Here is a 24,941-nt window from a genome sequence, read left to right as displayed (position 1 = left end):
AATTTGGATTCCCAGGACTCATGGGACATGGCCATCTGACTGTAATTCAAGCCTTGGAATGCAGAGACAGGGGATCCCTAGAATAAACTGGCTAGCAAGACTAGCCTTATTGGCCAGCTCTGAGTTTGAATGAGAGACTTTGCCTTATCGATTAATGTGGAAGATGGATTGAGGATGATTCCTGACATCAACCTTGGGCCTACACTCACACATGCACGCAGTCACGCACACGCTCACGTACACTAGCTAAATAAAATTTAAATGTTAAAAAAAAAAAAAAAACAACCAAAAAACTAGAAAGGAAGAAAATGGAAATACACTAGAAGAGGAAGAAAGCATATGAACGTGTTTGTGACTTTTTTTTTTTTTAGAAATTAAAGAAATCATAGAAAAGGTATGTCAGAGGAGTACAATGAAGGTGATAGATTTTCTGAATGTAACTATGAAAAAAAAATTGAAATTTAAAAAGCAACTCTTCACAAAGCAAAATAAAATTTTCTGAGTGTAGATAGAACTTGAAGGATGGCCACAGAACTTTTTAATAGCTTTAAACTTATTATAACTTTATTTAATAGCTTTAAAATAAGATTTGCATGTCCATTCCTAATATAGGAGTGTATTTTAGGGACCAAAGCAAAATCCTTTGTTTTCAGTGATCATCCTGTTGGTTGTATTTGAAATAGTTTTTGGTGTATTTTGAAATAAAGCAAAATGATAGCATCTAATTGAAAACTAGGATCTTTGGCTTGAGAAAAAAGAAATATAATCTACATAGATGAGGCTACATATGTACATAATCTTTTAAAGCAGCAGCAAATGAGATTCTTTTAGTTCTAGACACTGAAAAGGCCTGGAAACAACCCAGTGGCAGTTGCATTTGTACCCACAACACCTCACTTACGATCTTTAATACCATCTTTGTTGTTGTTTGAGACAGGATCTTGTGTAGCCCAGGATTGCCTAAATCTCATTACATAACCAAAGACGATCTTGAACTTTTTTTTTTCTGAGACAAGATTTCTCTGTGTAACAGCTCTGGCTGTCCAGGAACTTGCTTGTAGACCAGGCTGACCTCAAACTCGTAGAGTTCCACCTGCATCTACTTCCTGAGTGCTGGGATTAAAGGTGTGCGACACCCCCACACGCCCACCCCCCCCACCCCCCACCCCCACCCCCCCGGCTGATCTTGAACTCTTAATCCTTGTGCCTCTACCTCTCAGTTTCTGGAATTAGATTTGTGAGCTACCAAATCTAACTTTAAATACTATTTTTACTGAAACATATAGGGGTTCCTTAGAGAAGTAGTTGTTTCTGGTTCGGGTCAGGAAATGACAAACAAGTCAGAAATATCTTGCCATACTGTCATGACTGTCAGTGGGGAAGAGGGGTTGCCCTGCGGACCTGAGGACCTGAGTTCAGAGCCCAGCACCTACAGTCAGCACAGCACAGCGGGAAGCAGACATAGGAGAAAGAAGCCCTAATCTGATAGCTAGCTGGCCTACTTAAAAAATAGCAATAGGAACCAAGCTAAGACATTTCTGTCTGGTTAGTTTAATAAGAGTTGTATGTAAAACAGAGAGAATTTAAGTTCTCTCAGTGGAATAAGTTGAAAAGTTATATAGCAGGACACCTGGCATTCTCTGTTGGCCTTCCATGTGTGCTTATAGGTAAATACAGTTGTATCATACACACACAACACATGCATGCACATACAGTTTTTAACAAAGCTATTAATGTTACAGAATGTACTAGTTGGTTTTGTGTGTCAACTTGACACAAGCTAGAGTCATCAGAGAGGAAGGAGCCTCAGTTGAGGAAATGCCTCCATGACATCCAGTGTAAGGCATTTTCTCAATTAGTGATCCATGAGGGAGGGCCCAGCCCATGATAGGTGTTGCCATGCCTGAGCAGGTAGTCCTGGGTTCTATAAGAAAGCAGACTGAGCAAGCTATCGGGAGCAAGCCAGTAAGCAGTACCCCCTCCATGGCCTCTGTATTAGATCTTGCCTCCAGGATCCTGCCCTGTTTGAGTTCCTGTCCTGACTTCCTTCAGTGGTGAACAGCATTGTAGAAGTATAAGCTGAATAAACCCCTTTCTTCCCAACTTGCTTTATGGTCATAGTGTTTCGTCATAGCAATAGAAACTCTAAGACACAGGACAGACACCTAGACCTTATGTGCCTCTTTGGGGAAGGATATAATTCCACTTGTGAAATATTTTTACTCTCTCCTCTCCAGAAAAATCAGTTCTGACTCTAAATCTTGATTTGTAGAATATAGAAAGGGCAGGGCTGGTGGCTTAACTCAGTGTCAGTGGAAGTATACTTGCCTGTATGCAAGCGCAAGGCTCTGGGTTCAGTCCTTACTAACACACGCGCGCGCGCGCGCACACACACACACACACACACACACACACACACACGCACGCACGCACGCACGCACGCACGCGCACACGCACGGGAGTAAAAAGATGAGAAAAAATGGGGGCAGTGGGATAACTGGTCACTGTAAGGAAGCAGCCAATGAATACAGAATCTAAAAAAACTATAAGATAAGAGGCAGTGTGTCTCAGTAAGTGTGTTACAAGAAAATTGAGAGAAGGGAAAGAGGAGAATGAATCTACAGACAAAAGGAATTTCAATCACAAGTTGTTGACAGTATATGGTGCTTAAAGTGGTTCCCAATGTGATGAAATAAGTTAAAAATAAATTGATATAATTAAGGGAGTTTGTATGTAAACTAGACATTTGCTTTTGAAAAATTACTAACTTGTTAAACATGTGATGTTCTGGTTTTGTAAAAAGTTATTTTGGGGCTGGAGAGTTGGCTCAACAGTTAAGATCACTGGCAGCTCTTCTTTAGGACCCAGGTTTAATTCCCAGCATCCACATGACATTTCAAAAGTCTGTAACTCCTGTCCCAGGGGGTCCAACATCATCTTCCGCTGTCCATGAGCACTGCATGTTCGTGACTCATAGATATACATTGAGGCAACTACTCACATGTATAAAAAAAAGTAAAGTTATTTTATGAATATTTAGTGAAATATATATGGATAAAATTATATGATGTTTAAAATTGGCTTCTAAGTAATTCTTGATTGGGTGGCAGTAGAATTTGTGAGGGTATTTGCTAGGGGTTGGCAAATGATCTGCTCAGGGCCAGATAGTGAAGGCTTTAGCTCTGTCACTCATATGGTCTCTGTCATAGCTGCTGCTCTCTACCCTTGCAGTTTGAAAGCTGGCTGCCACAGACAAAACATCAACAGTCAGCATGGCTATGTGCCAATAAAGTTTTATTATAAAAAGCAGGTCTGACTTAGCCCACAAGGCAGTTTGCTAACTTTTGCTCTGGATAAAACGTATAGGCATGAGGTGACAGTTGTTGAAGCTAGGGTGCATGAAGATTCATCATACCTTTTTCTGTGTATGTTTTTGTTGGTTTGTTTTTTGAGACAGGGTCTCATTATGTAGCCCTGACTGGCCTGGAATTTGCTATGTAGTTCAGGTTGGCCTTGAGCACATAGAGATCTATCTGCTTTAACTTCCCAAAGTATTGGGTTAAAAGCATGCATCACCACATCCAGCCCGCTTTCTGTATTTTTTATTCATGTTTGAAAATTTTTATAATAGAAATGAAGCTTTATTTTTTGTAAAATTAAGGGAATTATTTTATATACAACTCATAGTCTTTGTTTTACTTATAATTCTTATTGAGCTAACCAGAGAGTAGTTGTTTTAATTTGGTTTCTGTTACTATGATAAAGACCATGGCCAACAGCAATCTGAGCAGGGAAGCGTTTCTTTGGTATACATTTATCTCTGGCTACAGTTCATTGAGAGAAGCCAAGGTGGGAAGTGAAGCAGAGGCCATGGAGGAACGTTATACTGTCTTATTCCTGTGGCTTGCTCAGCTGGCTTTCTTACCCACCTCAGGACCACCTGCCCAAGGATATTACCCCACAGTGGTCTGGTCCCTCCCACACCCGTCAGTAATCAAGAAAATGTACCGCAGACTAGTGTACAGGCCAGTGGGATGGAAGCATTTTTTAATTGGGATTTCTTCCCAGATGACCGTAGTTTGTGTCAAGGTGATAAAAACTAACGAGCACATGGCTGAGTGGAGAGTGGGAAGTTTTGTAACTATTTTGTTTGATCTTTTCATGTTCTCAAAGAAGCAATACACTGATTTTTAAGTGATAAACACACCCTTAAGCCATTTCTATATGTCAAGTTTCTTTGTGTTCTGTGGCTGACATGAGTAATAACTCTTTCTTCCCTTGTTTAGGCATCAGAGATAAAGTGTCTGATTGGGGTGCATTTCTAAAGCAGACCCTGAGAGGAGCCTGTAGTCCTCCTGTGTCTCTGCTAGAGGGCGTAAGTATCAACTGCTGCTTAAACCAGTGTGGGAACCTTTGCAAGAAATCAACAGTAACTGCTAATTTACTCCTTAGAGAATAGAGAAATGTTGTTCTTAGAGTTGTAAGCACGAGTATTGGAACATTTAGACTTCATAGCAGAAGTTGTACTTTGACTTGCTCAGTATCTGAGAAGCTTCTGAATCAGTTTTCTTTTGAGGTTCTACTAATAGATACTTCCATGCCCATTTGTGAACACTGTTTCAAACAACTTTAAATTTTTTTTTGTACTCAGATTAAATTTTTTATTCTTACCCAGGGCCTAGCACATCTTGAACTCCTGGTAAAAATTAAATGAATGAATGGATGGATGGTTGGATGGATGGATGAGGTTGTGAACAATGAGCATATAAAATATCCTGCCCTGCATTGATCATGATTCTGCCATTTTAAAACTTATAACTATTAATGTGTTCCTCCATTTGTTCATTTGTCCTTTTATACATCTAGATATGAAAGCTTCACAGAGCAGTTTATACTAGGAAAATATGTAACAGTGAATGATAAGAATAAGTAGTCTGAGAGTGGTGTCTCATACCTTTGGTTCCAGCACTCAGGAGGAAGACAGGAAAAACTGAGTTTGAGGCCAGCATGGTCTGTATAATGAGTGCCAGGATGACCAAGACTATGGAGGTTGGGGGCGGTGGTTAAGTGATGACTTTGGAACAAGTTCACTAATGTTTTTTTTTTTTTTTTCTTTAACCCCATCCTCATTCCTATATTCTGGGACTTAAACCCAAGGTAACTACTGTATAAATTAAGTTTCCTCTAGTCTCTTCTTTTTTTTTTTTTTTTCTGTGTGTGTGCATGTGTGTGTGTGCGCGCGTGCATATTTGTATGCGTGTGTGGAGCGCATGTGTGGGTCAGAAGTTGACACTGGGTGTCTTCATCAATTGCTCTCCTCTATTTTTTGAGACAGAGGCTTTCCCTTGTCCTGGAGTTCACTAGTTGGCTAGATTGACTGACTAGCGAGCCTTTCAGGGTCCTCTAGCCCTGTTCCCCCGTGCTGGGATTATAGGTGCCTGCCTCCACATCCAATTTACATAGGTGCTGGGAATCTGACACTATTTTTCTTTCTTTCTTTCCTTTTTGTCTTTGTGTTTTCAAGACAGGGTTTCTCTGCACCAGCTCTGGCTGTCCTGGAATTCACTATGTAGACTAGGCTGGCCTTGAACTCACAGAGGTCCTTAATGTGCATTGGTGTTTTGCCTGCTTATATGTCTGTATGAATGTGGTGGATTTCCTGGAACTGGAGTTACAGATAGTTTTGAGCAGCCATATGGGTGCTGAGCCATCTCTCCAGCCCCCCTATACTTTATTGTAGTTTTAAATACATATCTAGATGGTAAAATTTATTTATTTATTTATTTTATTATTTACTTTTTGGTGTTTTCGAGACAAGGTTTCTCTGTGTAGCTCTGGCTGTCCTGGAACTCACTCTGTAGACCAGGCTGACTTCAAACTCAAAAGATCTACCTGATTCTGCCTCCCAGGTGCTGGAATTAAAGGGGTGCTCTACCACTGCCTAGCTAGCCTCAAATTCCCTATGTAGACCACAGTGGCCTTGAATTCACAAACATCTGTCTGCCTCTGCTTCCTGAATTCTAGTATTAAAGATGTGTAACAACATATCCAACTTACAATTTTATTTTTAGTGATATATATTTGTGTGTGTCTGAGTATGGGTTTGTACACCTGAGTATGAGTGCTTGTTGAGGCCAGGAGAGGACATCAGATCCTCTGTAGCTAGAGTTATAGGCAGTTGTGAGCTACTTGACATATGGATACTGAGAACCAAACTCAAGTCATCTACAAGAGCTGTACATACTCTTCACTGTTGAGCCATTTATGTAGCCTCTAATTTTCTTAGTAAAAAAATCTAGATAGTTAAATTTTCCTTTCCTTTCACTGTAACCAAAAGTTCTTACTGTTCATAAGAACATGTGGAATGGGGACAAGTAAAATCTCATCAGAAGTAGATACATTATTGCTCTTTAGATGCAAAATACTAAGAACAATTTAAAAGGTAGAGAAGCTGACATCTGCTCTAATACTGTGATCTAATCAATAAAAACAGTATATATTTTGAAAAAAAAAGAACAAAGAGAAGCATAAGTGGATATTGACTTGTGTGTAGTGCTTATACCAACTATTCTCTGGTCTTTTTAGGTCTTTAGGATTCTAAAAGAGGGTAGGCATGTTTGACTTTCTCTTTAATGGTGATCATAGTTGCTTTCATAATCAGAGACAAGATTCTATTTTTAAAATTATACTAAATGAAATAATAATTTAGAGATATTTGTTAAAATAATTTTACTGTGTTATAAGTAAGATTTTCTTTATGATAAACATTTTCATATCATTCAAAAGTGATATTGTGGGAGACTGTCTGTAGACAATGTAATTTAATGCCAGTGTTTGGGTGAGTAAAACAATATGAAGACTAGTTTGGGAAAATTTAGAACTTGACTCTTAAAAAGAAACACTAACCCCTCCCGTTTCATGTTTCTATCCTACAGCTCCGTCATGGAAGGAATCCTTTAGACCTCATTGCCCCAGGATCCAGACTAGAATGCCAAGCTTTTCAGGACTCTCTAAGCACTTGGATTGTCACTGTTGTTGAGAACATTGGGGGACGGCTGAAGCTGCGTTATGAAGGACTTGAAAGTTGTGACGGTTTTGAACACTGGTTGTATTACTTAGATCCGTTTCTTCATCACATTGGTTGGGCTGCTCAGCAAGGATATGAACTTCAGCCCCCACTAGGTAAAGAGTAACACAATACTTTTCTGTAAACTTCTGTTATTGTTTTATTATTAATGTCTTTGAGGCTGAAAATGTATTCCACATATTATAAGTACCTTCCTTAATTCACATAAAAATGTTTTGTATTATACAAAGTAATTGCATTAGGTGTATATTTCTCTTTGATTTTGTTATTACACTTAGAGTTTAGCATACACTACTGATTATACCTCAGGCTTTCCTTCCAATATTTTATCCTTACTTGCATTTATAACTATGTAGTCCAGTTTGGGTATTTGTTGCATTATTTCGTGGGCTGCAGCATTACTTCTGCTCTTACTGTAGAGATTTTAACAAACTTTCATTTTCTGGCCTCTTAAACAGAGTCCAATACTGAGATTAGGGTACAAGTTCTTTTGTATGAAGGTGGACCTGAACCCCTCACCCATAAAAGAAAAAAAGCCAGGCGTGGTGGTGTATGTCTTTAATCTTAGTACTTGGGAGGCAGAGGCAGGCTGATCCCCGAGTTCGAGGTCAGCCTGGTCTACAGATCAAGTTCCAGGACAGCCAGAACTACACAGAGAAACCCTGCCCTCTTGCAGGCATGGGGCGGTGGTGGGGAAACAATCCTGAACTTTCCTTAACCCACAGTAGAAAGTACTTATGTTTATGTGAATGATTTCAGAAGTTAAAACTATAGGTTTTCTCCTCTTAAAACATGCTGTTTTGTTATACTAAAGCCATCAGGCACCTGAAAAATGAAGCTGACTGGCAAGAGATTCTGGCCAAAGTAAAAGAGGAAGAGGAAGAGCCATTGCCCTCTTACTTATTTAAGGTAAAAACAGAAACTCATGATAAATACAAATTTTCTCCTTATAGTAGATAGTAGCAATTAGAGGAGGTAAAGAATGAAAAGTAATCATTGGAGGCAGGAGAGTGACCTGTGGTGGGAAGGAGGGGTCAAACTGGAGAGATTATGATCAGCCTTGTTTTCCAGCAGTTAACTGGGTTTCTCTCAGTGTCCTCTTAAAGCTACCCAAATGTCTTCTTTTCCAGTCTTAACTGCATAACCTTAACTAGTTAGGAAATAAGTGTAATCTTTCTTACGGGTGTTCATTGTATTCCAAACGGAGAGAGGAATGTTTTACATGAGTAGTTGTTTTTGTCCTGAATAGATTTTCCCAGGAAGAAAAATTACAGGATGATGTACCAGAAGCTTGACAGCTCTTGTTATTTTAATTAGCTAGATTACCCTGTTGCTGTGATGAAATGCCTGTGACAAGAGCAACCTAAGGAATAAGGGTTTATTTTAACTCCTGGTTTGAAGCGAGGGAGGCTGTCGTGGCTGAGAAGTATGGAGACAGGAGCTTGAGGTGCCTGGCTACAGGAAACATGCAATCAGCAAGCAAAGAGAAAGGAATGCTGGTGCAGCTCACTTCCCACTTTTCCAGCAAGTCCAGGACCACAGTTCATAGGGTATTCTCCACATTCAGAGTCTAGTTCTTCTCTCCTTGGTTAAACCTCTCTGGAAATACCCTTAGAGACACACCCAGAGCTTGTCACACCAGAGATGATCCAGATTCAGATGATCTGATTGACAGTGAAGATTAACCATCACAAGTAGTCAGCTATATATGAGTGTAAATTAAGTCAAAGATACTTTATTTTTACTCTTTTTTGTTATATACATTTCAGGATAAGCAAGTTATTGGAACCCATGAATTTTCTGTAAATATGAAATTGGAAGCTGTGGACCCATGGTCTCCCTTTGGGATTTCTCCTGCTACAATTGCTAAGGTGAAATGGGAGTAATTTTCTTCTGGAAAGAATTGCCATCAGGGTGACTAGTTGAGGAAATGGTGGTAGTTTGATCTTGAGGCTATGCTAATACAATTCACTGTAAAGCCAGATCTCTTCTATATATTTGTATTGTATTGTCCAGTTTCGTGTGTCTGCGCCATTTCTTCTTCAGAGCTTAGCAGTCCTGAACAGCCAAAGCAGAGCACAGCCAGAGCACCAAAGTAGGAGAAGGAAACGTTCTTACTTTGTATAACAGAAAGGACTTGACTAGTATTTGGGCCCATGTTTATAAACCAGCGACAGGTTTTAGGGGCATAGAGAGGCATGTAGGGTCACAGAATTAGCATCACCATTAGGGTAGGTACAGCTGTGTGTTCTGGACTCAGACTTTAATCTCTCCAACAGCTTACAAAATTAAGGCTCTTGTTAAGAGTGACCACATTGTCAAGGTGCAGTTCTTGTGTAATGGGAAGTATTTGGCTTAGGACCAGAGCAGAAGCCCATTTTCTGAAAGTAGAGCCCAAGGTGGATTATAACTGGGAATAATTACTAGGATGCTTAATTATCTGACTTGATGAGATTTACATTTTCTTTGTCTTAGTGGAAGATTATTCTCAGAGCACTGAGAGATTTTTGAGCCTGTAAGTAGTCTTAAATCTTTGCTGGAAGCTGGAGGAAAGGCTCTGTGGTTAAGAGCCTTTAACAGAGGATTAGTTTAATTCCCAGCACCCACATCATGTGGCTTATAACCACTTGTAATTACAGTTTCAGGGCCTCCTCCTTAGCACCTACACCCATGTGACATATATACACACAGACATAGACAGACACACATGTAAGTAATGAAATAAAAAGAAATCTTTAAGACACGCACACACAGAGAGAAAGAGAGACAAAAGGAGACTGAGACCAAGACCTATCAACCTTCTCTGGAGTCTGAAGAGGACATTTATTATGTTCTTATTTTGGCATTTGAAGTTAGTATAGTAATGTAGTTGACCCCTTAACTTAAACTAAATTTTGCTTTGAACCCAAATACTTGACTGAGTTCAGGTTTGCAGTTCCTGGACTGTGTAACCTGCAGTAAGTTACTTTACTTTTCTTTAAATTCATTTTCCTTACCTGAAAAATGGAATTGAAAATGGTACCTGCCTCATTAGATTGTTACAAAAAGTAAAACTGAGTAAATATATGAAGATATTTAACTAAACTAGTACCTGATGTAGAACTAACGTTTATTGAATATTTTAATAATCCAGTGTGAGTATAAACAACATGTTTGATTATGCTAAGGAAAGTACAAGTCTATCTGTGATAGATACATGTTTGCGCGTGCGTGCGTGTGTATAATGTGTATAATATACATAAATCCATTGGTCAGTTTTATCTGTTTACTTATATAGATTTTTGATAATAAGTACTTTCTGGTGGAAATGGATGACCTTCGACCAGAAGACCATACAAGGAGATCATTTGTGTGCCATGCTAACAGTCCTGGCATCTTTCCTGTGCAGTGGAGTCTAAAGAATGGTTTACACATCAACCCTCCTCCAGGTGCGGATTTGAGTCCTTCTGTGTTGTTTCTCAAAATTATTACTATCCTAATTAATTATGTAGGTTCTCACTATGTAGCTGAGTGTGTCCTCATGTTCACCATATAACCCATGCTGGCCTTAAAATCCTCATGTACCAGCCTTAGCCCTTGAAATGTGTGTTGGATGGTATTGTTAAGATCTTTTATACCTCCTGTCTTGAGTATTATGGAGGCCCAAGATAAGGTAAATGAGATCTAGATTCCATAATTTTATTGATTGATTGATTGATTGATTGATTAAAGGTCTTACTATGTGGCCTGACTGGCCTGGAACTTGCTATGTAGACCAGGCTGGCCTTGAACTCACAGAGGTCCACCTGCCTCTGCCTCCGGAGTACTGGGACTAAGGCATGTGCCACCACACCCAGCTCATTCTGTAATCTTTGAAGTCACAAGCTGAAGTGTTAGTATTTTTTTCATACTTTGACATATATTTGTATAGCCAGCTGGAAGGACAGGTTCAAGCCTGCTTCTATTGTGGTTCGCTAGTCTGTTCCATTTGGAATCTGTTGGGAGGTCACAGAGGGGTGGTGTCCTAGTTTGCTTCTCTGTTGCTGTGATAAGACATGAACCAAAAACAACTTTGGAGAATGGGTTTTTTTTCATCTTATACTTAAAACTCATCACTAAAGTAAGTCCAGGCTGGAACCCATGGCAGAAGCAGAAGCAGATTATGTAGGAATTCTGCTTAATGGTTTGTTCCTTATGGCTTGCTCAGACTGCTTTTTTGTACATACAACCTAGGACCAACTTCCGAGGGTGGCAGTCCCCACAGTAGGTTAGGCCTTCCCACATTAATCATTAATCAAGAAAATGCCTTACAGACTCTCCCCTGGGATGACAGTCTGATGAAGGCAATCCCTTAATTGAGAGTCTCTCTTCCCAGGTATGTCTGTGTTTGTGTGAAGCTGACAGACACTAATTAGTATAGTAGGTTTGACAAACACTGAGCATGTAGTCCTAGCTAGAAGGTGGATGAGTTTTAGGTGTTGAGGCCTTGTTATGGAGATGACTAGTCAGAGGGACGTTATGATCAAGATCTAAAATGTGTAACAGCTCATTTTACTTGTTCTTGTAACTTTGTAAAATATATTTTGCCTAATCAAAGCACTGAACTAAAACTTCACTGAATTTGACTGAAATTTTTAGTATTTTTAAACTTGGAATATCTGGAAAATGTCAGATATTAGTTTTTCTTATACCTGGAAACCAGATTGGTTTGACTTAGTAGGCTTTGGTAATCAAGGCTTCTCTTGAATGCTGACTGCTGAAGCATTGTACTGGAAGTACTCTTATATTAGCAGGGATCATAAACTGTCCTCTACCCAGCATTCATTCATCCAAAAAAACATTTATGCAATGTTTGTTGTGAACACGTATTGAATTTATCACTGAGAAGGCAGAGATGAGATAATCTAGCCTTTCAAGAGGCGCATGGGAAAAAACATCCACAGAACTTCCCAGGTTCTCCACCATCAGCGAGCAGAGCACAAGGGCACCTGGTGGGAAAGTATGGCATCGAACACTATGCTAGGAACGTGTTGCTTTGCAGGAAGGTGCAGAATATTCCATATTCTTTATACTGCTTGTTACCTTTGTGTGAAAAGGAGAAAACAAGAATTAAAGATATAGGAGCTTTGGGCATACTGTCGACAAGTCAACTGAACTTGTAATCAGAAGGAGAGGAGGGAATTATGTAATTGAAAACGACAGTGGGGCCTGGAGAGATGGCACAGTGGCTAAGAGCATTTGCTGCTTCTGCAGAGGTCCAGAGTCCAATTCCCAGTGTCCATAGCAGGTGGCTCATAGCTGCCTGCAACTCTAGTTCCAGGGTATCTGGTACCCACTTCTGGACTCTGCAGGTACCAGCATACATGTGTGAATACATGCACACATATGTACATACACTTATATAAAAATAGAAGTATTTAAGAAAGGAACATGTCAGGGAATGTTGTATCTGAAGTGAGATTGGGTCAGAGGGAGCGCTGGGGCCTCTTTTGTTTGGTCAAGAAAGAGGACAGCAGGGGCTGTCGCCTGTAGGAGGACACAGTTCTGAGTAGCCTGTGATTACACTCTGGGGCAGAAAAATGTAGACAAAAGTGAACAGCAACCATGTAACTCTCATACAGATGGAGTTGAGTCAGATGCTAGTTTGGAGGTGTTCCTACCAAGAACCGTGGCAGATTCAAGTAGAGAATTGTTTATTTTAGTCTGAGTTGAATTTATGATTCAGATTATATAAGAGCATTTAGAGTTTTAAAATGTTTTCTTAATTGACATATACTGTATGTATTTATGGAGTACAGGGTAGCATTTTAATACATACATACATTCAATTATAATGATCAGGGTGGAGTAATGGACATATCTGTTAGATATTATATCATTTCTTTGTGTTATGAACAGTCAAAATCTTCTCTATTAGTAGTTTGATTTTGTCAACAATAGTAGGGACATTATTCCTCCTATCCAGCTGCATCCCTGTGCCCACTATTCTCTCTATCCCTGGGAACATTAGACAGATTCTGTAGTACATGAATCTGAAAACAGTGTTAAAGAGTATTACAGCAGAGCCAGGGTATAGTGGTATATGCCTGTAATCCTAGAACTTGGAAGGTGGTAGAGGAAGGACAGTCAATAATTCAAGGTCAGCTTTGGCTACATGAGTTCTAAGGTACCCTGAACTACCACATAAGACCCTGTCTTAAGGGGAGAAAAAAAAAAAAAAGACATTGCATTGGTATTAGCTAAGACATGTTAAAAGCAAATGATCTTATTAACAAAAAGTCCTCATTGATTAAAAAGTACTAATAAGCCGGGTGGTGGTGGCGCACGCCTTTAATCCCAGCACTCAGGAGGCAGAGGCAGGCGGATCTCTGTGAGTTCGAGGCCAGCCTGGTCTACAAAGACAATTCCAGGAAAGGTGCAAAGCAACACAGAGAAACCCTGTCTCGAAAAAACAGAACAACAAAAAAAAAAAAAAAAAAAAAAAAGAGAAGAAAAAAGTACTAATAAAATCAATAAGACTAAATTTCTGTATACAAAACCAAATCCTGTCTTTTTATTTTGTTTTTTTTAAACTTGACAAATTGTCAGTAACTAGTCATACAAAAAGACTGCTCAAAAAGACCTGGTTTGAAATTTGGAAGTTTGAACAACTATTTCATTAATTTTATTACATAATTAAATTTTTTCCAGAGTAATTCTATAAAATTAGCTCTGTATAGTTGTGGGTTCAGTTCCCTAGCATGAAAAGTACTAATTATGGTTTATATTATAGAGTGCCCCTCCACATTGATGAAAGTACATAGACTAACAGTATGAGGAGTTGTGAGTGGACACATGGCAGATGCTGGAGTCAGAGGTGTATTAGGTGTGAATCATTGCTCTTCTGTCTTTGTTCAGGCTTCCGGAGCCAGGACTTTGACTGGGCTGACTACCTCAAACAGTGTGGTGCCGAAGCTGCCCCCCAGAAGTGCTTCCCTCCGGTGAGACCCCACAGCCATACCTTGGAGAGATCATGTCCTCAGTTTATATAGTGACCACATTTTTTTTTCCTTCATTGTGATTCTTGTATTTATACCTCATTATTTTCAAAATAATATGCTATACTCTTGAGGTATTAATTTTAGACACTTGTGGTGACATAGTATAGTAAATAAACATTTAACTGTTTGGTGTTACCTTCCCTTCTGTCTTAACCATCACTAGTTAGTTTTGATAAAATTTCAGTTAAAGATTTACATTATATGCATCTTTAATAGCTCACTGCTGCAGTATTTTATGGTTATTTTCCTTTTTAAAACATTTGTCATGTGAATAATTGCTGTTTTGTTGCTGTTTGGTTACTTTCTTTGTGTCTATTACTAGTTCTTCCCTTACCCTCCAGTAGCTTCTTGTTACTAATTCCACAAAGGCAGTCCAATCAGAAGATGAATGTTTCTGATATTTTTTTCTCCCTGGAAAGACAGCTTTCAAGACTTTACCGAGTAGTTCTGTGACTATCACACAGGGAATTCCCTCTCCTCTCTTAGGATTTGGAGCTGCTGTTAAATAGAAATCATGGCCTCTTTCCTCTTTCCTTGGTTTACGTGTGTGTGTGTGTGTGTGTGTGTGTGTGTGTGTGTGTGTGTGTGTGTGTGTCAGAGAGACAGAGACAGAGAGACAGAGACAAAGCGATACAGACAGAGACAGACATATATGCACATGAAAAGGCCAGAAGGGGATGTTGGGTGTCGTCTTGTTTCTCTCCAGTTTTTAAAAGGTAGGGTCTGTCACTAAAGGTGAAGCTTTCTGTTTCTGATAGGCTCATTCCCAGAGAGCCTGTGGTATCCACTTGCCTCTCTGCACCACAGCTTTGGCATTACAGACATCCGCCATCATGTCGAGCTTTTTGTATAAGTACTGAGGATTTGAACGCAGGTCTTCTTGCTCTCTCAGCAAGTACTGTTACCCACTGAGCCATCTCTTCAGCCTCTTGGTGGTTTTGATGGAGCCTGTTATTGCTTACAGCTTCTTAAAACATGGTTATAAGGACTGTGTAAACTTTACTAAATTCTATATATTGAAATTTTCATCCTACTGATATACTCATAGTTTAGCTTTAATATGAAAGTTAGGTTGGATATTACCTCAGGATTTAAAAAATATTGCTCACTTGTCTTACTTCTAGTGTTTTGTTTTAAGTCAAAAGACAATTTTACTCTTGAGGTTTTATTGTTGTTTTTTTGAGACAGGATTACTCTTAACTTTTTGTAGATGAACCTGCCTTTCCTCTTCCCTTGTGCAAAGTTGCAGGTAGCCTGCCTTTTTTCCTCTTATAGAAAATATAAAATCTCAGCAGAGCCTGGTGGCGCACACCTTTAATCCCAGCACCTGGGAGGCAGAGGCAGTGGATCTCTGTGAGTTCAAAGCCAGCCTGGTCTACAGAGTGATTTCCAGATCAGCTAGGCTACATATATTTTTTAGACCTTGTTTCAAAAAACAAACAAAAATTTATAGTTTTGTTTTGTTTTTTGTTTTTTGGGTTTTTTTTTTTAGATTTACTCTCACTCTGTAGTCCAGATTGACCTCAGACTCACTAGGAGTCCCAAGGCTATCTTTAGACTCATGGTAATCATCCTGCCTCAGTTTACCAAGTGCTGGGGTCAGGTGGATGTCTGTGAGTTCGAGGCCAGTCTGGGCTACCAAGTGAGTTCCAGGAAAGGCGCAAAGTTACACAGAGAAGCCCTGTCTCGAAAAACAAAAAACAAAATTTTTTTTAAAAGATGTATTTGTTTTTATGTATCTCAGTATTTTGTGTTTATGTGCATGTGATGCCCTCAGAGGCTAGAAGGGGGCATCAGATCCTTGGAAATTGAGTTATAGATGATCGTGAGCCACCCTATAGATTCTGGCACCAAACCCAGGTCTGTTGCCAGAGTAGCAAGTGCTCTTGATCTCTAAGCCATCTCTCCAGCCCCAAGTTTTTAATTTGTTATACTATATTTTTTTTATTTTCAGGACTACTTCTCTTCTTTGAATAGTTCTTCATTTTGTTTTATTTTATTTAATTTATTTTTGCAGTAGAGTCTCACTGACTTGACAGGATTTCCCTATTTCTGTCTGCCTAGAACTTGCTATGTAGACAAGACAGGCTTTGAACTCACAGAGATCTATCTGCTTCTACTTCCTGAGTGCTGTGATTAAAGGCATGCACCATCAGACAAAACTCTTAATAGTTCTTTATTTTTAATGGTGTACTATTCTTTAAGTATGAAATAGATTTTCTTGTCTGCCAGAAGATGTTAACACCACTACTGGTTTGAAGGTTTCTTTGCATGCTACCTGCTTTTTTATTGTATGTAGCTTTTATATTCTTAAATATATGATCATTCTAGATTACTGATTATATTTAAGAATGGGAAACTAAAACAAAAAAACTGATTAGAAAATTTGAGCATGTTTAGATGGGGTTTGTCAACCTTGACTTTTCCTACAGAGTGGGATCTTTAATTGAGTGGCCATTAATTGAGAAGAACTAAACTTCTATCTTGATGTGTTGTCCTATTACTGTGAAAGATCTTTTCCTGTCCCCTGTCTGATATTGTAGAGGCTACGGCTGGGCCTTCACTACATACACACCTTTGACAGTTGTTTGTGTCCTCCTGCCCAAAGATCTTGTATTTTATCTTTTCCAGAGAATAAATCTCACTTTCTGTAGGGAAGGGAAAGACACAGTTGCCCTGAGGTATGTAATAGTACATAATGGCATAATGTAAATGCTTTTTAAATGTTTCTGAAAAAAAAAAAAGAAAGAAAGTTAAAAAAAAAAAGGTCCTCCAAGCATGAAGGTACACATCTGTAATTCCAGTGCTCTAGGAGGCTGAGGCAGGAGGATTGATATAAATGGGAGGCCAGCCATTTCTAAATAGTAAGACCCCCATCTCAAAAAACATTTTGTTTTTAATTTAAAAAAAATGAGGGGCTGGGAATGTAGCTCATTATCTTTTTAGAGTGCTTGCTTAGCATGCCTGGAGTCCTGAGTTAGAGCCTCAGAACTGTGTAAGCAAGGTGTGGTGGCACATACCTGAAATCCTAGCACTTGGAGGGTGTAAGTAGAAGAATCAGGAATAAAGGTCACATCTTTGCACGTAACAAGAGTTAGAAGTCAGCCTGGGCTACATGAGACGTGCCTGAAACCAACCAGAGGAACCATGCAAATCAACTAGACCTTGTTTAGGTCACTCACTTCTGCCCCCCTTGCATCGGTGCTGGTTCTGACAGTTCTTGGCTTTCTTCACTGCCAATCTATGTTTGCTATCTCTTGTTATATGCGTCCTACTAGGTTATGGTTTTATTTTTAAATGTATTTATTTATTTTGTGTGTGCATTTGTACATGTGCACGTCATGGCACACATGGAACTTTTCACCTTCCGCCTTGTAGGTTCTGGGGTTCAAACAAGGACCTTTATACACTCAGCCCATCTAGATAGCTCTAGGTTTATATTCTCAAAAACCAACAGCAATTTTTAATGAGTTATCAGGAAGGAAAATAACTAAATCTTAAAACTTGTTTCCTCCTATTTTTCCTTTGCTTCCTTGAAAACAAAACAGAACAAAATATGTTTATTGCTTTACTGTAAATTTAGGGATTAAATACTGCTTGCAAAACATTCCAGTTGAGCACAAGTTAATACTAGATATTAATCTAATTAGTAAATTTGATTCATTGATTTTCTTCTAGTCAATTTATGAGCACCAGTTTAAGAAGAACATGAAAGTGGAGGCAGTGAACCCTCTTCTCCCTGAAGAAGTCTGCATTGCCACCATTACTGCCGTGAGAGGCTCTTACCTGTGGCTCCAGCTAGAAGGTAAGGGCCAGCACCCCTGACAAGTTTCCTGTGGCCATTTCTTTGCTCTTCCTGCTCACCCCTGTAGGGTAGCTTGTTAGACTCAGTGGACTTGTTAAATAGTGAGATAATTTGAAACCCAAGATTTTAAGCTAACATTTTACTATTTGTCCTTGACTTTTAAATTTTAGGAAATGGAAGTCAATAAAAGCTCTTTAAAGTCCTTTATTTACATAAGGGCAAGTCAAAATAACGTTTATTTTGATGTTACCAAAATACATTAGTATAACATTAACTGCCTCACTTATTGAAGAGGTGACATTTTTGTTGCCCCAAGATAACAGAACCAAATAGAATGTAGACAAACTTAATGTATCTTTCTCAAGGTAATATTTAGTGATTAGGCAGGTTTGTGGATGAAGCTACGGAAGTGCTCGATGCTGCAGCTATTGTATGTGGCCTGCTTTTTTTTTAATCCTGCTGCCAAATAGTCTCTAAAAAGATGCCTTCTATTTCTGATTTGTAGAGTTGATGCAACTTGGCAGATCTTTTCTTGATTGGAGTTTATTGTACCACATTCAGGTTTATTCCAAGAATACAAGACCTTAGTCCTGGTAGTTGAAGTAAACTTGACGTTTTGCCCCCATACTCTGGTTATTTCAAGGAAATGACTGTGGTCCTTATTAGCCATCTGACTGGCACCAGTCATAGCTCCAGGTACTTCTCTGCTCTTCCTTTGCCAAAGTTCGCTGTGTGTTTTCTTCCTTCTTGGTTCTTATAAGTTACATATAGAAGGCAACTTATTTTTTCATAATATTTATGTAACATAAATTATATGACTTCCATGAGAAAGATCATTGCTTAAGAGACTTGTGTCTATATTATTACAGTGCTGTTGAAAAAGTAACGTGTAGGACCTAGGCATGGTTGTGCATTGCCTATAGTCCCAATACTTAGGAGGCTGAGGCAGAGGGATCACTATTTAAAAGCTAGCCTGTATTACCTAGTGAGACCCAGTCTCAAAAACTAAACAAACAAACCACATAAAACAAAGAAACTTACAAAGGAAGCTGTTTAATAATTCAAATTTTGTTTTCTTAATCTAACAGGTTCTAAGAAGCCTATACCTGAATTTATTGTAAGTGTGGAGTCGATGGATATATTTCCTTTGGGCTGGTGTGAAGCCAATGGCCATCCTCTCAGTACTCCTCGTCGGGCACGAGGTATTTGTCTATTTCTGAATTAGAGGACTGGTTATTAAATGATCTCTTGCACAGGTGCTACCAGTCACAGTGCATATAGACATTTTAGAGAAAATCAAAATGATATTTATTATCTTATTTTATTTTACAATATAATTTAATTCTACATATCAGCTACGGATTCCCTTGTTCTCCCCCCTCCCGGCGCCCCCCCTTCTTCCCAACCCAACCCCCCATTCCTATCTCCTCCAGGGCAAAGACTTCCCCGAGGATTGAGATTTATTATCTTTTTGTGTAGGCAGTTATTTATTGCAGCAAACTCTTACTAGCTTAGAGGTCAGGGCTAAACTTCGGAAATCTTGATTTCTCACAGACTGTAATAATACAGGGTTCCACAAGGGCAGGTATTATCTTAGGGCTTGAACTAGACTCCCCATGTTTACTCAGATAGGTACTGGCAAATGTCTTAGTCCATTCTGGTTTTGATAGCAAAATTCTATAACATAATGTATCTATTATCACGGGGGCTAGGAAGTCCAAGTGATAGGGTGTTTGCAGATATTAGGATCTGTTTTCTAGATAAGGCCTTTTTTTCTTTTCAGATTTAAAAAAATTTATCATATGTGTATGAGTGTTTGGCCTGCATGTATAAATATGTATCATGTGGGTACCTGATGCTCCCAGAGTTCAAAAGAAGGTATCAGAGTCCCCAGAACGGAGTTACTTATGGTTATGAATTACCATGTTGGGACTGGAAACTAAACCAGGGTCTTCTGTAAGAGCAGCAAGTACTCTTACCCTCTGAGCCTTTTCTTCAGCCCAGAGATGTTCTTGCTGTGTCTTCACATGCTAAAACAAACTGCTTACTCTCTGGGGCATTCTTTGTAGGGGTACTAATCCCACTTACGAAAGGTCTGTCTTCAACACTTGCCAAATGCCTCACCTTCTAATGTGTAAGTAGGGTTTCAGAATTAATTTGAGAATACAGTCAGACATTAGCAACAGGAATTCATTTCCATAGGCTGTTGAACTGAGGAACTTAGTTCTTTGCTAATCACTGGCTGAAGTTCTTTGTCAAATGGATCTCTTCATAGGGCAGCTCAGAAACTGGCTTCTATTGGGATGAGGTAGCCATTTTTTTAAATTTGTATTTTCCTTTTTTTTTAATTGAAGACAAATTCTCACCATGTAGACTCTGGCTGGGCTAGAACTCAGTTTGTAGACCAGGTTGACCCTGAATTCAGATTTGCCTACCTCTGCCTCCCAAGTTCTATGTAAGAACAAGTGCTCTTAATTGCTGAGCCATCTCTCCAGCCCCTTCACTCTCTTTTAGTTATATGATAGTGGTTTTTTTCCTACATTTATTGTGTGTGTATATTTGTGTTTTTGTATGCACATACACATGCCACTGCATACACATGGAAGTCAGAGAACAACTTCTGGGAGTTCTCTTTTTCCATCAAGTGTTTATTGGGAATCAAACTCAGGTTGTCAGACTGAGTGGCAAGAGCCCTAATTGGTCTTATTAAAAACCCGGAGCCAGATATCAGGGTGAAAGTTGAAAGATCAGAGAAGCAGAGCAAGCCACCTCTTAACTCACCAGCTCCTCAGCCTGCAAGAACCTAAAAAGACCTGAGTTCCTGTCTCCTCCCACCTTATATTCCATTCTCTGCCCAGCCATATCACTTCCTGTCTCCACCCTTCTAGTGCTGAGATTAAAGGCGTGTGATCCCAAGTGCTGGAGTTAAAGGTGTGTGCCACCACTGCCTGACCTCTGTGGCTGGCTCTGTCCTCTGATCTTCTTTATTTCCTAGATTACAAGCAATATATCACTGCACCCTTATCCACCAAGCCCTCTTGTCAACCCTCTATTCTCTTTTTATACACGTTTTTAATTTTAATGTATTCCAGTGTAATTCATTGGCTTTTTTTTTTATCACCTCTGCTCTTACTGTCATATTTAAGAAGGATTCCACAAATTCAGTGCCATGAACTTTTTTTGATATGTAAGGGTTTTGAAGTTTTATCTCTGTGTTTGGTAATTTGCTTTCATTTTTATATATGATATAAGTTAAGAGTCTGGCTTCGTATATATGGATGTTTTATTTCTCTAGCACTGTGTTGAAAACTGCTGCTCCATTAACTGCTTCTAGGGTCCTTGTCCAATCAGCCTTTGTTTTCAGTATTTGTTTTTTCTGTTAAAGTATTTGTAGGTATTGATTAGCCTAGTGATCCTTGAAAATATTCTCTTTTTTTCTAAAAAGATCCCATCCTAGAAAAATGTTCCTTAGGATGTTGACACTTAATTTAAAAGTACTTGCTCATTATTTACATACAACCAGGTATTAAATATGCTGATTACAAGTGTAAGTCTTTGCCTTTGTCTTCAATTTTTTTTGGCATTTTTTTCTCTTACAGTGCATAAACAGAGGAAAATTGCAGTGGTTCAGCCAGAAAAACAGTAAGTAATATAATAGATGTCTAAACAGTTCAGGTTTGAAATTTAGAATATCTAGGGGAAAATAACTGTTAAAGGGAATTTATCTCCTTTGTGTTTTTTCTCAGATGGAAGCATATACTTTGAACTCGAATTTGATAGCTTACATATTTCTCTCATACACCTTTCCTAAAATTGCACTGTAAAATTAGGCATGGTGGTGTATATCTATAATCTTAGCTACTTTAAAGGCTGAGTCAGCAGGATCATTTAAGGCAGATGTGAATTGTATAGTGGCTTGGTTTTTTTTTTAGTTTTTTTTTTTAGTTTTTCGAGACAGGGTTTCTCTGTAGCTTTGAAGCCTTTCCTGGAACTCACTCTGTAGCCCAGGCTGGCCTCGAACTCAAAGATCCACCTGCTTCTGCCTCTCGAGTGCTGGGATTAAAGGCGTGCGCCACCACCACTTGGCCTTGTATTGTTTTAAAAACAATTTCTACTTTTAAAAAATGTGTTACGAGTTAACAGCATTCTTCTATTTTAGATTTACAAGTTGGCCACATTTGCTTTTTTGAAAGAAACCAGTCTGCAGGCTTTGCTGGTATTTAATTAATTAAGTTAAATTAAATAATTTCACTTTTTTTTTCCTTTGTTTTCTTGACCCAGAATACTGTCTTCAAGAACTGTCCATGAGGGCCTGAAGAATCAGATGAACTCCACATACTCAGGTATATTATTTGTGACATTGGGTAGAAGAGATTCTTGGTTACCCTTTAATGGACTGTATCTGGAAATAAAGAATACATTTGAGCCAGATGTAGTGGCACATGTCTGTCATCCCACCACTTGGGAGATAAAAGGCAGGAAGATAACCTCAAGTTCAAGGTCTATATATAAAACTCTGGGACAACTATAGCTACATAGTGAGACTCTTACCTCAAAATAAAATAAACCAAAAGTCCCTGTACATTTGAAGTATTAATTAAGATGGGGCTTAGGAGATAAGATGTAAGTCTGGAAAATGTTCAAAGTTTATCTCTAGGAATGTTGTAGAATACTGAACAATTGATATTTGAAGGACTATAAAAGAAATAACTGACCATCAAGACTAATGGGTTCATGGAGTAGGTCTTCTACTTCCTTTATCATAAGTGTGGGGCTCTAGATTTGTGTTATATTACTCAGGAGTTAATCAACAAATGTAGTTCAGGATAGTGGTAAGTTCCATAAAGTAAATATAAAATATTTAAGAGCATTGTCAGACAGTATGCTAAGCTTCAAAATATGTATTTCCGTGGCTGGGAATGTAGTTAAAAGCTTGTATAGCATGTGCAAAACCTCAAAACCCATGTAATGGTGTGTATGCTGGTTGCCACCCCCAACTCATCTTTGGAAACATGGAGTAGAGTGAGAATGACTAACTGTGAACACTTGTTTCTTCATTTCCAGTGATGACCAATGGAAAATATTGTTGTCCAAAGATATACTTCAACCACCGTTGCTTCTCAGGGCCATACCTTAACAAGGGAAGAATTGCTGAGCTGCCTCAATGTGTAGGTCCTGGGAACTGTGTTCTGGTACTTAGAGAGGTAAGGTTCTAAGGCAGAACTTGGAAGTTAAATCCGAATTTCTTAGGATCATTCATACAGAGAACCATGTGCCATTGATACAACAACTATAGGTTTAATCAAATATAACTAACATCTCATGTACAGTAGTTCACTCTTAGCCATGATGATACAATTCTAAGACTTCAGGTAGTGCCTCAAACTGTGAAAAGCACCAAACCTTATAGATTCTGTTTTTTTCCTGTATGTATTGTATTAATACTTTTTTGTTATTGCAACAAGATACTTGAGAGAAATTAGTTATGAAGAAAAAGAGGCTTATTTAGTACATAGTTTTGGAGGCTAAAAAGTTTAAGACTAAGTATCCCTATTGATTTGGCTTGTGGTGAAGTTCCTCTCAACTGTGTCAACTCATAGTGAGAACTACACATGTGAGGAAGAACCGTGTTGCCAAGTAAGAAACCAGAGAGAGGCTGTCCTGCTGTCTTCTCTGAGGTCACGTTTCCAGTTTTTCTAAGGACGTCTAGTGTCGTTTGCTGATGCTGTAACAACAACAACAACAACAACAATCTGACAAAACAGCTTACAGGAGAAAAGACTCACAATGCACATTGTAATTCCCCATTGCAGGGAAGTCAAGGCAGCAGAAACCGGGACAGCTGCTCACATTGTATCACATCCATTAGTCAGGAGCAGATGAATGAATGGATAGCCGCAGGCTTGTGATCAGGACCCAAACCCAGGAAGTGCTGCTGCTCACTTACAGGCTGGGTCAATCAGTGTAATCAAGATAATCCCCCACAGACATGCCCATGAGGAGCCAAATCTAGACAATTCCTCACTGACACTCCTGCCATTAAAACTAACCATGGCAGTTTCCCCCTGGCCTCACTTCTTTAGAATTCTGTCTACATCATACTGTGGACCAAGATTCTGACACATAAGTTTTTGGGAAGCTGGGGGCTGAGGGGGGCGAGGACACATATTCAAACCATGTCCAAACCATAACACTTACGATAAAATTTAATAAGTTAGACATGGTAAGTGATGAACAGCAATAGCAAATAATAAAATAGAAAATTATAACAATATACTATAATAAAAGTTGACTGAAAGTCATCTTTCATATTACCTTACTGAGTTGTATCTTCTACTGTTACAATGTGAGAGCGAAATCAATGCCTACATGATGAGTGGTGTGACATTAGACTACTCTAGGGTTGCTTGAGCCGTGACGTGTACTGTGGTTTCTCGAGAGCTGATCTGATAACGGGCACAGCTACTAAGAGGCTATGGATACCGTGTACAGCTTGGACACAGTGGGCAGAGATAATCCATATGTGTTGGCAGTGGTACAGGGTTTCTTCGGGGTACTCAAAATGGTGTACAATTTAAAGTTTGTGAATTATTTCTGGGCTTTTAAACCACTGTGCTGCAACTCAGAACACAAAGTCAGTTAAAGCTGGATACTACTGTCCTACATGGCAAATTGGTATACAATTTGTTTCTGTTCCTCAGGGAACATTCACTTAAGCAAATCTTCCAATAGGTTCACCTCTTTCTAAACAAGGTGTCTATCAGAGACTGCGTGAGGACTGTATAGAGGAGACTGTATAGAGGAGCTTTTCATACTGCATATGAAAAGTAGGGTGTTGTGATGCATACCTTTAATTCTAAAGGTCTATCAGTTTTAGTTATCTTTGAACCAGCTCTTAGATTCATTGATTCTTAAGTGTTACTTATCTCAGTTTCATTAATTTCTGCTCAGATTTTTATTATTTCTTGTCATCTACTGGGTTTAATTTGTTCTTGTTTTTCCAAATCCTTGAATTGTATCACTAAGTAAT

General features: G+C 38.9%; 1 protein-coding gene across 4 annotated transcripts in view; it reads left to right on the top strand.

The window, feature by feature from the left end:
• The window catches only part of Sfmbt1 (Scm like with four mbt domains 1), a 127,232-nt gene that overhangs the window by 87,026 nt on the left and 15,265 nt on the right, over positions 1-24,941 (top strand). For 3 of the 4 annotated variants that reach the window (XM_028891298.2, XM_028891297.2, XM_028891300.2), the window contains exons 6-16: positions 4,287-4,375; positions 6,936-7,182; positions 7,902-7,996; positions 8,857-8,958; positions 10,365-10,515; positions 13,964-14,046; positions 17,785-17,911; positions 19,000-19,113; positions 21,511-21,553; positions 22,187-22,254; positions 22,976-23,115. In XM_028891298.2, coding sequence (XP_028747131.1) covers positions 4,287-4,375; positions 6,936-7,182; positions 7,902-7,996; positions 8,857-8,958; positions 10,365-10,515; positions 13,964-14,046; positions 17,785-17,911; positions 19,000-19,113; positions 21,511-21,553; positions 22,187-22,254; positions 22,976-23,115 — 1,259 coding nt within the window. The remainder of the gene's footprint in view (positions 1-4,286; positions 4,376-6,935; positions 7,183-7,901; positions 7,997-8,856; positions 8,959-10,364; positions 10,516-13,963; positions 14,047-17,784; positions 17,912-18,999; positions 19,114-21,510; positions 21,554-22,186; positions 22,255-22,975; positions 23,116-24,941) is intronic. The other variant, XM_028891301.2, reaches the window with a different exon arrangement.

Source organism: Peromyscus leucopus, chromosome 9 (assembly GCF_004664715.2).
Source record: "Peromyscus leucopus breed LL Stock chromosome 9, UCI_PerLeu_2.1, whole genome shotgun sequence".
Classification (NCBI taxonomy): domain Eukaryota; kingdom Metazoa; phylum Chordata; class Mammalia; order Rodentia; family Cricetidae; genus Peromyscus; species Peromyscus leucopus.
This window is presented reverse-complemented; position numbering and strand designations above follow the sequence as displayed.